The 16,807-nt window shown below is 33.1% G+C and overlaps 1 protein-coding gene across 3 annotated transcripts in view; it reads left to right on the forward strand.

Moving 5' to 3' along the window:
• Positions 1-3,791: 3,791 nt before the first annotated feature.
• Positions 3,792-16,807, forward strand: part of LOC118270059 (tachykinin-like peptides receptor 86C) — a 101,306-nt gene continuing 88,290 nt past the window's right edge. For 2 of the 3 annotated variants that reach the window (XM_050707095.1, XM_050707097.1), the window contains exons 1-2: positions 3,805-4,127; positions 7,689-8,053. In XM_050707095.1, the coding sequence (XP_050563052.1) occupies positions 7,914-8,053 (140 nt within the window). In that variant the 5' untranslated portion in view covers positions 3,805-4,127; positions 7,689-7,913. Of the gene's footprint in view, positions 4,128-7,688; positions 8,054-16,807 lie in introns of all 3 variants that reach the window. The other variant, XM_050707096.1, reaches the window with a different exon arrangement.

A 16,807-nucleotide genomic window follows, 5' to 3' on the forward strand; every position in this document is an offset into this window, starting at 1 on the left:
TTGAATAGTTCCTAATTTAGATTTTATACGCGCATTTCGGGTTCGTGGCCCTTCCGCGGGACGTAGCAGACTTATATTCTGAATAAATATTTGTCTTTTTATCCAAAGCCGGGTGAGGCGTGCCCATACATACGCCGCGAATATTGCGGCAAGTTTGTTAGACTGTGAGTAAATAATGTGTATTGCAGGGGTCACACAAATCTCATATCTAATCAAACAATAAAAGGTTTGACAATTTCATCGGCCCGGTTTAAGGTCTTTTCCGTAATACCCCGATTTTCATACTATTATTGGCTTGAATGAAAAAGAGTAACCCGACCAAAGCTGATTACAAATTGGGATTTTTTTTTCATCCAAATAAAACGGTTTACGTACAAAGGGAAATTGGATAATTCACAAAGCATTGCTGGGCTAATTTTGTGGTCTCTAATTTCTAATGAACGATGTACTTGTACTTATGTTACAGTTTAAGGTTAATGCCTGCCTGTGATGTGGTAGGTATAAAGTTTAGGTAGTGTGGCTTTCAATCAGAACATTAATCTGTATTAATTGTTAAGTGAACTACGTACATTAATCTCGATGTGTATGCTCGCATTATTTCATTAATTTAACGTCGAGATTATGTTTCAATTCACTCTGTTTCGGATTGGCGTTGAATTGTTGAATCATTGGTATCTCAATGCTGCAAATGGGCTCTTTGGTTGTAACAATGTAACAATATTAATTAATCGGACGTTTTATAATAGAAAACAATTAATGGATTAAGACAGACAATTAGATCTAGTAAAATAAAACTTAAGGCTATTAAGTTTATATCAACGTTCAATAACAAAAAGTTTTATTAATGAAAATAATGTTTTATTTATAACTTTCATCTATTCTTAGTACTTTAAAACTTAAAGTGTGTTATAGAATTAAAGAAACCGCAAATTGGATAACTGAAGTTTTTTTATTTTTTAATGAATCAAGTAAGTGCTAAAGTTTTTACTGTGATCTAGTGAAAGAAAAAGAAATCTAAATTTTGAATACCATTGCGTGAAAAGCATATTATAGAAAAGGTTGCTACAAACAGATTTCTTCCACAAATCGTAGGCTTATAATCGATATGACCTATTATTATGAAACCTTAGGACGAATTTCTCATGACGAGCAAGTCTACAAAGATTTACATAATCAAAAGAGGTTCTCTCATGATCCGAGAAAAGACGTACCAAAGAAATTCCGTCAAAGTTATTTGTGCATTTTTATAATAAACACGGATATTATTAAATTTCTTTTGTGTGTATTTATATATGTTGTTCTATATTTATGCGGTGTAATAATAAACGGAACGGGACTCTTGACACAGTGTAATGAAACGTTATTGTGTGTTATATTTTGCGAGTTATGCTAACGAGACTGAGTGACGTTTATGTGGGAGAAATAATAATATGTAATTGGAATACTGGTACCTATTTTATGACGTCGCAGCGTTTTATCTTTAATAGAGATATGTAACTCACATCACATCAACATCCTATAAGTGGCTACTGCTGACCAAAGGCCTCTTCTCACACGGAGAAGATTTGAGCATTAATCATCACGCTTGCTCAATGCGGGTTGGCGATTTTAAACTTATATTTAGAAATTATAAGCCCAGGTTTCCTCACGATGTTTTCCATCACCGTTTGTCAGGGGTGTCTTAATAATCTTAGAAAGTACATATCACTCGAAAGAAGTCACATTGTTACTTTCTGTTGATAGGTTTCGAAGCTACGACCTAAGGGCCACCACGACAGTTGTGACGCATAAATAATACATAATAATAATGTGTATTACGAGTACTCCTTAGTATAGAGTACCTACTTATACCCCCTTATCTAGTATCTTATAGTATCTAATTCCGAATATTGGTAGACTTAAGTGGAATGAACAAGATTATAAATAGGTGCAGGTGCAGGAACTAAGTTATTCGTCTAGACTTCTCGAGTGGCCACAAGTGCGATGGTTAAACAAGATGCTTAGGGTTCGATGCTCCGGGTAGAGCGGTGTTCAGTTCTTATTGGTTTTTTTTAAATATCTTTCTATTTCATAAGTATAGAGAGAGAGAGAGAGAGAGAGAGAGAGAGAGAGAGAGAGAGAGAGAGAGAGAGAGAGAGAGAGAGAGAGAGAGAGTAAGCTATAGTTTCTTGATAGAAGTAATACAAACGATACTAAAATAGTAATACAAAAAAAAATATGATAATAAAATAGCAGGCGTGGTGTTTCTATGTCATCATGCCACTTATATTAAGAAGGACTTTATGATTTTGCAATTTTTTATACAAATTGAGATTACACAAAGGTTAATATTTATTTATAAAATAAAATTGAAAACAGTTCGCTTGAATGTGACATCAAACACAAACAAGTAATAACTAAAACTACACCCACATTCAAATAATACTAATATAGGTAGGTATCTAACAAAGTGACTGTCCAATTTGGCAATTTCACAAAAAAAAAAAATTTATATAAGTCACTACGTTTTAAGAAGGGCTAATGATTTCGCTACTTTTGTAATCAATTTTTTATACAGATTATACAGAGAAAACAGTTCGCCTGTATTTGACATCAAATAAACATAAAACTACACCCACATTCTAATAATATTAATATAGGTATCTAACAAAGTGACTGTCCAATTTGGCAATTTCACAAAGATAATATATAACTCAGTAAGAATATTCGGGAACCCTTACCCGTTTCAATTAGAGGAATTGTTCTTATATTTGATACATCCGCTGTTTGGACGGTCGGCAATGATACACAATGCGTGCGGTTCAATTTTGTATACCTTTAGAGCTATTATTAGTGTTGTATAGAAATTATTTTGGATAATTACTTCGATATAATGTATTTGTATTTAGTGGCTGGATTGTTAGACTATTAGTTTGTAGGTTTTTATAAATAAACTTGCTTAATGTGTAATTGGCCGGCTCGACAGGAGTGATACCACGGTCTTACAGAAAACCAACGTGAAACAACGTTTGCGTTGCCAATTACCACCCTTTACAATCAGCGATACCCCTACAACCCTTAAATAATCCCCAAAAGGCCCGCAATGCACTTGTAGCACTTGTTGTACACAAATATTTATATACCGTACGCACTTTTCCTAAGTTACAGTTACTTTACAATTCTTAAAAATTTAGAAATATTTATATTCAAATACTGCGACCAAATGCCACGAACTCAATTTTATAAAAGTAAGTCTATAAACAAAACAAAACAAAGCTCCCGTAGCGTTAATTAATTACTTAATATTTATTATGTAATTTTTACACCATCAAACAAACGCATAATGCTAATTTTGGGTCATTAAAACATTACACTACAATTCACACAACATAACACCATACACACAACATTGCGTGCAAACAAACATCTATTTATTTATTCCCTTAAAATATAATAACGTAAACTACATATAAAATAACTTACAAAACACTTGATATTCCCAAAAAAACTCGATACGAAACACTGAAATTCACCTCTAAATATTTTCCCAAAAAACCAATAGATTTATGGCTTCAAAGATATTCCTTCCTTTCATTGAAGAAAAAAAAAGTATCGCTTTACACGGCTTTGGAAAAAACTTATCGACTCGAGCAATCGTAAATTAAAAACGAGCTCTCGATTCCTTGAAAGATTTCCATCTATCGTTAGTACGTGACCTCGAAGGCTGTATAATCAACAGATCCTAGGACTTAACACCTGTCTGATGCAGTTTACTGGAAAACACGCTTTAACTTTTAAGGGTGGAGGAGTTCAGTCGTGTCCCGACCGCGGTTCCGTTAGCACGCGCCCTCCGACGCGAGTGATAATGCAGCCAACCTAAACCAAAATCCCAAGTGACAATACGAACTTAACTAAAAAATTAATTATCAAAGAATAAATTAAAACTTAAATATTCCATCGAATATTAATATCAAAAAAATTGTGTTCGAAAAAAAAGTTTGAAAAGTTTAAGAAAAGTTTTTTTTCTGGTATTTTTTTTTTATTTGAGCGTTTGATGTATTTTGTATGAAGCCGGTCTCGTTTGTTCGCTGAGGATGATTGAAGCGAAATCTTTCAATTTCTTTTGTGCTCATTTCTAATCAGGAACGGTAAGGCAATATCGATATAAGGAAAAAACGAGAAAAGGAAGAGTTTTTATTCCGTGGCTTTGAAAGGGATGTAAGAAAATGTGTAATAATAGGCTTATAGCGATCAAGTAAATTACTTAAGTTTTTTTTGGCCGTTGATTGTATTTTTTTCTGATTGTTTTCCACGCTCAATATTTTGGCGGTTGATTTTTAACAAAAGTTTTTTATAATAGATTTCGAATATTTCTAATTAAATAGAGATAGAAAATAAATCTTGTAAATACGCGAAGGTAAGTAAAATGCCTAGTAAAAATATTTTATAACTTTCTTGTGTCTAATCACTGGCGGATCAATCCTTAGATCCTATACAAATACCAATTGATTTATTTGCGTTCGTTCTGAGTGTTGAATTTATCTTCTTTCCTTTTTACCTTTTTATAAAATAGAATTTATTTCTTTGTGAAATTAATCAGTGAATAAAACATCTATTATTTTATAAAAATAGGTACCTGTGTTTTTTAAATCTAATCCAGTACTGTAAGTAAGTCTGAAAAGTTTTTTTCAGACTAGTTACGGAATGACAAGCAAGAATTACTAAAATGGGAAACCCATTTTCCCGCGAACGTAGTCTCAGAAAAAAGCTCTGCTTAGTACTAAATGATCTCTATAAAAAAATCTAACCATACCGGCCAAATAATTTTGAAAGAGACCCAAAAAAAGTACATTGTAATCTTTCCGTACCTAAGTGTAAAGTGCCGTTGTATTAAAATAAACCCCGACAAATATTTCTGCTATCATCGAATACGTTTTACGTGGATTAAATTTGAATTAGGCAATCCCATCCCGGATGCTGGCCATACTTATGTATATAGAAGTATAAAATACCACAGTATGTTAGTTGCTATACAATTCCGTCCCTACTAAATCCATTTGCCTCCTTTTCACGCCCTTGCGGTATCTAATTTGATAGCATTTTGTTGGGCGTGATTGCGTTAGGGTTGGATTGTTTCTTTCTCGCTTATTATATTGTAGGAATATCATAATAGAATATATTTATTTGTATCTAGTACTAAATGGATGATTACGTATATTATAGTGTATTCCTATAAGATTTTTGATAATTTTATCGACAGCTCGTGACTGTTTTTGCTGAACTACGGCCCTCTTTTACATTTTTGGTAAGCGGGTTAAAGATTGCAGTTTTAAACTGCGCCTGGTTCAGGTTTAGGAGAGATCTGACTAATCTCTGATATACTTAACTTTCTTAGTCTGCTGTTGTACTTGCGCGAAGTGTAGTGGTATTGACCAATAATATTCCACCCTATATATTTGAAATTACTGTATGTACGTTTTTAAAAATAGCTCAAAACGAATTTTTGTCTGTTCCATTAATTAAGAACTCCGTAATTTTATTACACAATACCTATATTTCTTTCGGAATCAAAATCTTTTTCAATGTACAAATAAGCACACATTTTCTTTTCCATTTACCTACCGCACGAATTTCCGCGGAGTTTATTCAACGCGTTTACTTTGTTCTTTTTTTTTGTTTAACAGAAAGTAGCCATATCCGTAAGATATGTGCGTATTTGAGAAAAGGCTAACGAATTTAGGTTCGTCTTATCTATACAATTTCACTAATTGAAATCAATGGTTCATTGATGTTAATGTTCGGTAGTTCTTTTATTTTTGTATTTTTTGTGTAGTGTCTTAGTTCAATGTCAAACGTTTCTGTTAATTGGTTTCTTTTAGATACTTCTTTATTAGTATTTCTCTTTTGGTCTAATCAATCTCTGTTGGTAGTTATTAATCTTTATAGAATAGCTATTTAGTTTGTTTAGATGTTTTTGTTAATGGAACATTGTCTGTTAAAATCTTTTAACTTGACTATTCTGTGTTTGTCAATTCAGTCACTGTCAAATCAATATACCGTACCGTATATATACCGTAAGATAGCAACTGTATTCCGTGGGTAGTACAACATGTATGACATATTTCATTATACAAAATTAAACAGATCACATTTCCCTGTTGTGAATAATCATGATCAGAAAATTAACTCCCTTTCCTATAATATTAGACACTCTTAAAGCACGTGGTGACGGCAGAGATGAAACGACGGTCAATACATTTGTCACAACCCCTATATTGTTTCTGAGGAAGTCGAAATAGCCGAATGTGGAAGCCGGCTACTCTCTGATGGTCCTAATGATCCTAAAGCAGCGATTTTTAACCCAACTGTCCAGTATCCTGAATAATGGCAATGCTTTTTATACAGAAGAGGTCCAAATCCAAAAGTAAAATGGCACGGGCTGTCGATCTTGATATAATATACTCATATAAAACTTAGGTATATACTATTTCAAAAAAGTAATCTAAAACTGGAAAATAGCATCAACTCACAACGCAATCTTTTCGCATTAAGGTCAGCCTATCGGTTCAGTGGTTGCCGATAGAACGGCCAACAAACCAACGTACTCCTAGTAATATTTCATACGAGTACAAGCGGCCATAATGCAATTCCATCCAATACCACATCGTATCACACGACGTCAAGTTTGATCACTTCGCTATGAATTTTTATTTTACTTTCAATAAAATAAAATAGATATGAAACCCTGCTTGCATGACCAAAAATTATTTATCGAGTTATTATTATTCAGAATAAATATAGTTTTACGATGTTGTGGTTTTTCGCAACTTGTAAAAATATTGGAATAATAAAAAGTTAATGTTATTTACTTTTTTGCTATGAATTCAGCTATCATTTGCGAAGGATTAAATTTTACGTTTTGTTTTTTATGGTATAAGTACGTTACAATTTAGTAATTAGACTGCACATGGGTACGGTGGCTGGGCAACCGGCTACCGCGCTACTTGAAGCGAGTTCAATTCCTACAAATTCGGGTACGGGTTTTGTATATGTGAACTTACATGTTTGTAAACGCACCCACGACACAGGAAAATATCTATATTTTTTTCAACTAATGTTTGCGAAGTTTTAAATTGATTTCTAAGTCTTGTCTCATAAGGTATAAAATTGAACAAAGGTTTGCTTTCAGACTGAAATGTTGAAATGACGATCCGATCCCGAAAGAATTTTCACGATAAGTTAAAATACTGTCTTGTATTACATCTCGGTCTCTGAGGACTGACGGTTTAACCAAAAGTTACCGGAAATTCTCCAATAATACCTTTCTTTATCACAATTTGAGAAGCGTTTTGTGATAGTAAAAGATGCCTTGAATTACAGTATTTTTCTTTCTTTATTCCGGACCTTAATTTTGTAAACTTTCTTCGTTCTACCCTTAGGTTAACTTTTCCAGAACATTAAAGATAGGGCACAAGATTTTTCTAAGAATATTTATTGCGAATCCAAAAAGAAGTGGGCAATCAAGTCCCTTCATTATAATGGCTGCCTAAATTACAAGTTTCATTGTTGTCTGTGCCATAAAATGGGGGTGACAAAGAGATCTTAATTACCAGAAATTATGGAGTGTAGGAAAAGTTTTGAGCAATACTTAATTGATATTAATATTTGGTGTCGAGTAATAAAGTCGCAAATATGTGATTTATTTCCAGTAGAAGGTTATTCGTCGGCCTAATTTTGTGAAGCTACATATATGGTGATGTAACGAGTGCGTGGTGTAGAAATAATTGAACCTCCCGAATGGGGAGACGTGCGTAAGAACAATTGACTTGAGTACTTAAGTGACATTCAATTTGAACTGATTGACGGTGTTGTTTGTTTTCGGAAGTGTTCCTAATGAAATGTGTTGTTGTGGTGTGTAAGTGAATTATGTTGCCATGGATTCCGAAATAGATATCCTATTGTTTATAAACTGCACCCAGCAGATTCTGGGTCGGCAGCAGTCTTGGGATCATCTCAATGTCACACAGATCCTGGACTTGCTACCAACGAAGATCCTTGAGGACATCAATCTTAAGTGAGTATTATTTTCATAGTTATAAGTTTATCTTTCAAGAAGTTTCTGTCAATGTATGTTTAAAACCCTTTTTTTATCTTAAACCAATCCAGCTCACAGCTAGACGGGGTTTGGACAAAGCCTACCAGTCAGTCAGCAATATAAAACCTTATCTTTATCTAGTGAGAGTATATCTTTCTCTAAATGTGGAGACATTTTGACTGTTGAATGTTATCAATAGAGATATATGATAACTTTGAACAAAGCGTCAACAAATAAGGCACTTTCTGTTACTTTTTACTCTTAGGAATTGATATCGAAAGAAGTCGGCACAACAGTCGACACAACTAGGCGATTGGAAAAAGTAAAAGTGAAAATAAAACTGGTAGACACAACAGACGTCCTGAAAAGAGTTAGGAAAGCTGGATAACAAATTACGGGTATAAGTTTTTTGTACATTTCTTTTTATGTATTTTTCTTCGCAGTAACCTAGGTATCCTTTTTTGTCAAAGACGATGAATAACAATTTTATAGTTTTTTTTTATAATTTAAATTTAGTACCTATTATTTTTTTTAACTAACAATAATTGGGTCACTCAATAATAGAAAAACCTCCACACTGGCTCAATAAAAAGTTGTTACCTACCAAATTATTATACATGACGTTCGACATTGTACTTCCTTTAGAAATATTTGGCTGTAGGTAAGTCAAAGTTCATGCATGATCGAATATCTCATCCCTTCTTATTGGAGTGGGTTTACAACGGCGGGAATTTGGAACTTCAGGTTTTTGGGGTTCAGTGAAAAAAAAAATTTTGTCTGTCTAATGCAATTTCTGTCTCTTAGTTACAGTCAAATATCTTACAAGATGTCTCGTGAGTTGTGTAAAAATATCTTAAAAAACAATGAGCTGTATAAGAATAAGGATGATCACTTATCCTATGGAACACATTTTTCAGCGCTACGGAACTCGATCGTAGACGATTTCGATTCGCAGTTCACCGGTTTTTATTATTCTTTAAGCCTCCTCAAAAAATTGTTCGGCAAACCCTCAAAATTGTTGGACCTTAAAGAGGAAAACACTTAAACCGGCGCCCTCTTGTTTTTGAATAAAACCCGTTGTTTCCAGTTGTATTTGAACCGGGTTAACCGGATCCGAGACAGTAGAAATTTCTTCAACTCAACCCTTTACGGCTTTTGTAAAATAAACCGGAGTAAATTATACATTAACATTTTGTAGAATTTATTTTTGAAGTAATTCCCGCTTCAAGCTTAATTCGCTAAACAAATTCCATAATTGTTACATGTATACGTTTGAATATTTAAGTAGTCACAGACTATTTGCTCAAATTAATACGATTCGAAAAGGTTCAGAGGTGTATTAGTGCTCCTGTTGCTATTTGCTACGTAATTATCAGTTCTGTCTGGCTTACGTACAAATGTAAATAATAATTCAAACTCTACTACACTATCCCAATGTACATGTTATCAGTAGAATGTCAAATCAAACAAATTATTTACGACATAATTTGTTTGATGAAGAATAAAATTAAATGAAGATTGTTTTTCTTTGATCAATTGGTGATCAAAGAAAAGCAACCAATACCTGTGACTTATACTAAGTAATTAACTTAAATAAATACAATACGTGATATACATATTGAACAACAATACGTTAGCATTGATTGAAGCATTTCATACATTTTATGGACTGCAAAGTTCTCCTTTTAACGTCAAGCCAAAATATTCAATATTTTGTGGCATTCCACTTGGTTGGTTCAAGTGCAGTCGCACGAGAATGCAAGTTGAATTTTGGTTGAATTGCTGAACGAACAGATGAGTGATATGCAACTGGTGCCTTTTTCATTTTAATGCACAATACAATGTTTTTGCGTCGCTTTTATCATTACTTTCACTTTACTCACTTTAATGTGGAGAAAACATTACAAAATGTAAAATACGCTTACTCACGTAATTACTTGAAGAATCATTAGCAGCGCGACAGTCACCGCGTTTTGTGTCGCGAAATGCTGCTCATGAATATGAGTCTCTAGCATGGCTCGTAACTAGTCGAGTTCCTCGTTAAAGTTTTTGTCCTCAATGCACCCACAAAAATCTTTAAAAAAATTGTTGAAATTGTAAATGAGATTAGAAATGTAAATAGCAAAAATATATCTATAATGCATCTACCCATCTAAGAAAAAAGAATGCTCTAGCTAGACAAAAGGGTTCAATAATTCAATACAATATACATTATTCTGGCTACCGATTTCAATTCAATTACATGCTCACATGACAAATACTAAGTAGGTAAGCCAGACCAGCATAATTCATCTCCCGTTACCAGAGAATAAAGGGTCATCCACGATCAAACTAGATAGAATTAATGCCAGTATATTATCCCAATATAGCCTGGATTCAATATAATCCCTGTTCGTAGTCGTATGAATCTCTAGTGCCATTTATTAACATACTAGCTTTTGCCCGCGACTTCGTTCGCGTGGAATAGTGACTTCCGGCAAATTTTTGGTTTTAACCACATAGTTCCCGATCTCGCGGGATCTCTTCAAAAATGAGATGTGGAAGATATTCCAGGGAACTCTTCAAAAATCAACATAATAAGCTCTGCGTTTGAATTTAATAGATGTATACTCACTTAGGGCATTGAAAAAATAGTTTAAAAACGGACTTAAACTAACTTAAAACTAAAGAAAGCTACGAATTACGAATTTATAACAATTAAAAAAGAAACTATATTACAACCTATCCTCTATGCTATAATAACCAAGCTTAAACTAAATAATTTAAAAGAAACGACTTAAATCTAATCTAATTAATTTATAAATTAGACTTACAATTTTATTAAAAAAACTAACTACAGTAACTACTAATAATCGATATCAAACTAAACCTACGTTAAATAGTTTAACCAAAAAACCAGGAAAACCCAACAAATAAACTTATTAATTGACAAATACAACGAAACCAATTTAGAATATACGAAACAGCAGGACCACTACAGACAAATAATCATACGACTGATAATACACTTTTTTAAGATGGTACCGAATCGCTCGGCCGATACCCAACCAAATGAATGTAACGAAACCATAGCGCGATCTATTTCGATCCCAACGCCATCTATCGAGGATAAAGACAACTTGGATTATTTATTTATACTCCGTTCGGGCATTTTCTTTGTACTAAAAGTTTAATTATATTGATATTATTTTTTTCATACCTTTTTACTATTTATTTACATTTTTTCGATGAATTAAAACAATAACATGAACCGAAGTCGTGTAATGATCGACATAGAATTATCTATACTCCGTTAGAGCATTTTCTTTGTACTAAATGTTTTATTATATTGATATTATTTTTTTCATACCTTTTTACTATTTATTTACTTTTTTTCGATAAATTAAAACAATAACATGAACCGAAGTCGTGTAACGATCGACATAGAATTATTTATAAATAATTTATTTCTTATTTTTATTTTTTGATTTTTGAAATAAAAATATATCTATGTCCTTTCTAAGGTTCTAAACTATATCTGTACCAAATTTCAATCAAATCCGTCAAATAGTTGCGGAGATTAATGGTATAAGCATATAATGTTCGACGTGATTCTTTAATTTGACATCACTTTTTTATTCATGAACCGATTGACATGAAACAAACACTAAATGTAAATTTAAGCATCCCACAATATATTCGTGAAAACCGCATCCAACTCGGATCAGCCGTTTCTGAGATTAGCGCGCACAGACGAACAGACAAACAGACAAACAGACAAACAGACAAACAGACAAAAAAAAAGTTAATTACATTTTTGGGTTCGACATCGACATAACAATAACCCCTGCTATTTTTTTTATTTTTATTTTCAATGTACAGACAGCACTTTTCTACGATTTTATTATATGTATAGATTATCTGTAGTTTATTGGATCGATGCCAAATGCCGGATTGTAGTAAATATTAAAGTTGTTCTACGGATGAAGAGGTGGCTCTAGGTTATACAATATTGTTCTTGAAAAGTGAAATTAAAATTACCTTTAATCGAAGATCATGTATAATAAGAGTGATGACTGTTGATGAAGCGAAAGAGGTGTGTAAGAATCGTAGCAATTGGTATTTATTCCCATGGGAGACAGGCGTAAGGTTATGTATGTTTATGTATGTTCTGGTAATGTAACATATTGTTTTTTTCCTTCATGGTTAAAATGTTGTTATGATAATTTTGTTGAATCTCACAGGCACAGGGTGTCTACAAGCATAAGTTCGATCTGATAGTTTTATTTTAGAATTTTTAGATTGAGTCCTTGGTAGGAAGGATTGTGTGCTGAGCGTAGATAGAAGCTCGTTGCATATTAGAGTTTGTTTTCCATCTTTTATTTTATATTTACTTGTTGAGAATCATATCTATTTTGTTTTGAAGCAAAACATTAACCAAACAAGCGTTTCAACCAAATGTGATGGGTCAATTACTACATACATTCTTCGTGCCACTCATCTCTGGCACAATGGAATCGCACAGTAATGGTATGATCTGTCAATTGCCTTTATGCCATCCTCCACTTGACTCCTACTCCAATTTATCAGGGGTCACTGCATTTAGGATAGTAGGTAGATGACGTAGTTCGCTTTGTCTGTTTGATTGGTCAGTAAGCTTAGTAAATTTTTAGGGTCTAGCTCAAATTTTTTGGGGTGATTATTAGGTAAATTGGTGAAAGCCTTAGTTATATTTTCAAGAATGTTAAAAAGCGCAAATGTGGTAATTTTTATTAAAATTTCCTATCCCATGACATTCAACATTATCGCCATGATAATTTATGTAGGTAAACATTTATGTAGACATTTTTTATTGTTGTAACCGCCATGACAGTTTTTAGATAAATATCACAAAAGACGTCGGCCCGCGACCTCTCAGAAACACGGAGGCTTCTTGATACGAAAAGGAGGTTATATATAGTATATAGACAAGTCCAGTATTGTCTTTCTATTTTTAACTCGAGAAAATAATAATGCCATCTATTTTTCATGCAATGTACAATATTATTGTTAACGTTGTAGTTTAAAAAACTTACTTCATTATTCACAGCTTTGATCTTCGAAGGGGTAGGCAGAGGTGCACATTACGGCACGTAATGCCATTGTACACCCACTTTTCACCATTTGTGTTTTAAGTCATATGTAATAGGGGGTGAGCCTATTGCTATATACCGGGCACAATTCCAGACTCCGTGCTATTACTGAGAAATTTTCGAAAACCGAAAAAAATACTGTATTTTTTTTAAAAGCCCAGTAATTCTTCGTTATTCATTCGAAAGTATTTACGTAGATAAGTATCGTCTTTCATTGTCCTACAATTTTTCATATTATTCGACGTATAAGCCAAACAATATTACATTTCGTTTGATACAAATCTGATGACCTGACAAAAGCCATGTCGTAAAAATGTGTCTACTTTGCTGCTAACAAGATAACAATGCTCCAATGTCGAATAATTGAAGGAACCAATGTCAAATAACTGAATATTATTGTGTCTGTATTTTTATTCGGAGGAGGAGAAATATCTAGTGTATTAGGTATACAACTATGGCAAGAAGAAATATCTTAACTAACAAAGTAATAATTAAGTTTTTTTCCAAAAAAATATTGTATTATTGGTGAATTTTAGTTTTTTATAAATAAACGAGCAGACGGATTACCAGATGATCAATCGCCGCAGCCTATGGACATCCGAAACACCAGAGGCGTTACAAGTGCGTTGCCGCCCTTTTGTAGGTTACGAATTTAACGGGGTTGTTGGGGAATCGGGAATTGGGAAGATTTGGAAAGTGGTAATTGTGCCTCCGGTAATTGATCCAACAAAACACAACGTAAGCGTTGTTTCAAGTCGGTTTTCTGTGGTATCACTCCAGTCCGTCGGATCTCTTGTGCTGAAGCATGGCTCTCCCACACTTCAGCAAACATATAAATGCCAGCAAAATAGAGAAATAAAGTAGTTAAGTTGCTCAATATAACTCCTCTTACCGTTTGATTACACACGCCGTACAAGTTACGAAGTAACAACAGTAAGGATTACAAAGTAAGTGAACTGTTAAATATTTGCTTGAGGCAATAATAAAACTCTAACAACATTTTATTTATTTTCTTTTGCAGCATTCTGTTAAGAGTTTACAACACCGCTCTTGAATAAATTCCAGGTAGCGGAATTTGTTTTTTACGTTTTTCGTGGCTAAACTTCGGCGTTTTTTATGATTACTGAACCGACATTAAATAAAATATTCTGAAGGTTAAAGTAAAATTGAAAATTGTAATACAAATAAAACTGGTTAAATAAAAAATAAAGTTTTTTTTGTTCGAATTATTTAATGGCATGGCATTTCAAAATCCCGTACGACCTTTCATTACTTCGAAAGGCCGTAGAAATCAAAGCGTCTTTAAATCACTGTTTCGTAATAAAATAAATCAATGTAGGTATTATTTAATTCTGCATTGCCAAGTTTTATGACAACTCTTTAAAATATACCAGGCATACATACTAACGTAGGCGTATCTAGACATTCTTATTTGGGACGAAAATCCCACATAGATTCTCCATAGAAGCCCAAGGATGTATGTTAATTATAAATTCTACGTTGTATACTCCTTCAAAGGGTAAATTTTGATTAACATATTTTAATTAAAAATGTGTTAAGAATACCTTACAGCTTGTTACCTTGAAATGTAGGACAGGGAACATTTCAAGAGGAATGTAAGGCATCAATCTTGCTCGTGTCACTAACTCGTGAAATGAGTAGCTCCTTTCTTTTAAGGGGTTGGCGAAGGGGGAATTGGGCCTCTTTTAATCTCACTCCACGGTGAAACAACGCAAACGTTGTTACACACCGGTTATCTGTGAGTTCGTGGTATCGCTTCGCACCGGTCCATTGATTGGTTTTTCACGTGAAAACGTTTGTTCTTTTAACTTACCTTGATTCATGTATCTAGTACAAGGTTTTGTTTTGTCACTATAACGCAACCTGCAATACTGACACACCCCGTTAGCAAACAACATTAGTCCCATAACGTAGACAGTGCACACAAATAGTCATATGTGAAAAAAAATACATACATAATTTAAATTATTGCTGGTAAATATTAAGTCACTGAATGACTTACAGCCTGACAGCCAATGATCATGCAGCTATAACTACTGATAGCAGAAAGCTGATATAAAATTTCTACCGGTAGTTTCTTTGGAAAATGCAGGAGATTATAAAGCTATCGTAAAAGGGAAAAACCTGATCTTTCTCTGTGATCTCAAAAGGGGTAGAAAATAGTGCACGCGTATGTAACGTAACATACAAACAGTAGTTGCGTTAGATCTTTTAATGAGGGAATGGCTCACATATACTCTAAGCAAGCAAGCTATAATTAACTTGGGATTATCAAAAACGTATTACACGACCCAGGATTCTTACTTAAAACTTTAAGCTAGTATTAACGAAAATTCTACCAATGTGGCCAAATAGCAAAACGACTATGTATGTTTCATTAGGTACGAGTAAAATATTGTGAAAACGCATATTTTTGCATATATGATCTCAAACCATTTTCACATTATCCCATACCAGATGTTTTCAGATGATAGTAAGTTGAAGGCTTTTTCTTTTAGCTTCTGTTTTGAAACTCAATATATTAAGTGCAAGACTTCTTTCATAGTTTCATACAAGTTTAAAATACAGAATGTATCGGAATAATATTATTTAGAGTGGATATTGGAAACATTTAATGCATATAGATGGAAGAGGAAAGTGCACCTGATGTTTCTTTTAAAAAGAAATGGAAATATTGTAGTGCAAGAAAAAGAAACAAATTCTTATAAGTAAGTACACTTTTTCGATTGTAGCTGTTTCTTACTACGTATGTGTGTAGATTTTGTGTACTCTGTTTTAGTACAGTTATTAATTGAAAAAATGTATCAGAGAAATTGTAAACATATGTATATTTTAAAAGAATAACGAATAGTTTTTTGTTCATTCTTCTCCATTCGAAGTTACACTTTGGAATGGGCACCTAGCTTCAGATGAACAGACTGACAGACTATTATTTATTTCTTTTCATTTACCTATTTATGGTTTAATTGGAATAAATGATTAGGCTTTGACTTTCACTTTAACATTAACAAAAGCCATTTGAAAACTAGTAGATACGATTAACACAAAGATACATTGTTTTATTCTAAGTTTTCTAAAACAAACAAACATTAACAAAAACAATTACAATATGTAAAGTTTCAGCTCTTCTGCAAGATCCAAAAACTTGGTAACAAAATTCATCCTCCAAAACTTTGGTCTTCCATTTTCACATTGACTGTACTCCCATCCCTTAAACGGGGGCTTAAGATAAATAAATGTCAACACAAATTAATGGCCTTAATTAAAAAGGGGCCTTATTTATTTGGATTTAAAGATAGGATTACCATGAATATGCTGGTTTTGTTTTTAAGACGTGTATATTATCCACACTAGAGTGTGTATGCAAATTTAATTTTAATTTTATGTTATCTTTTAAGTTTAGTTATTATTATTTCGTATTTAAAAATTGGATAGACCTTAATATGCTCATGGTAACTTTTTTATTGAGGACCTTACTTAAAATATGTTAACCGACTAATTGGAAAATTGATCTCAACGTATAAACAATAATAGCTCCTTTAAAACACTGATAACAAATCAGCACAGATCAAACGATAAATCTATAAGCAGAATGCCTATA

This window comes from Spodoptera frugiperda, chromosome 30 (assembly GCF_023101765.2).
Source record: "Spodoptera frugiperda isolate SF20-4 chromosome 30, AGI-APGP_CSIRO_Sfru_2.0, whole genome shotgun sequence".
Classification (NCBI taxonomy): Eukaryota; Metazoa; Arthropoda; class Insecta; order Lepidoptera; family Noctuidae; genus Spodoptera; species Spodoptera frugiperda.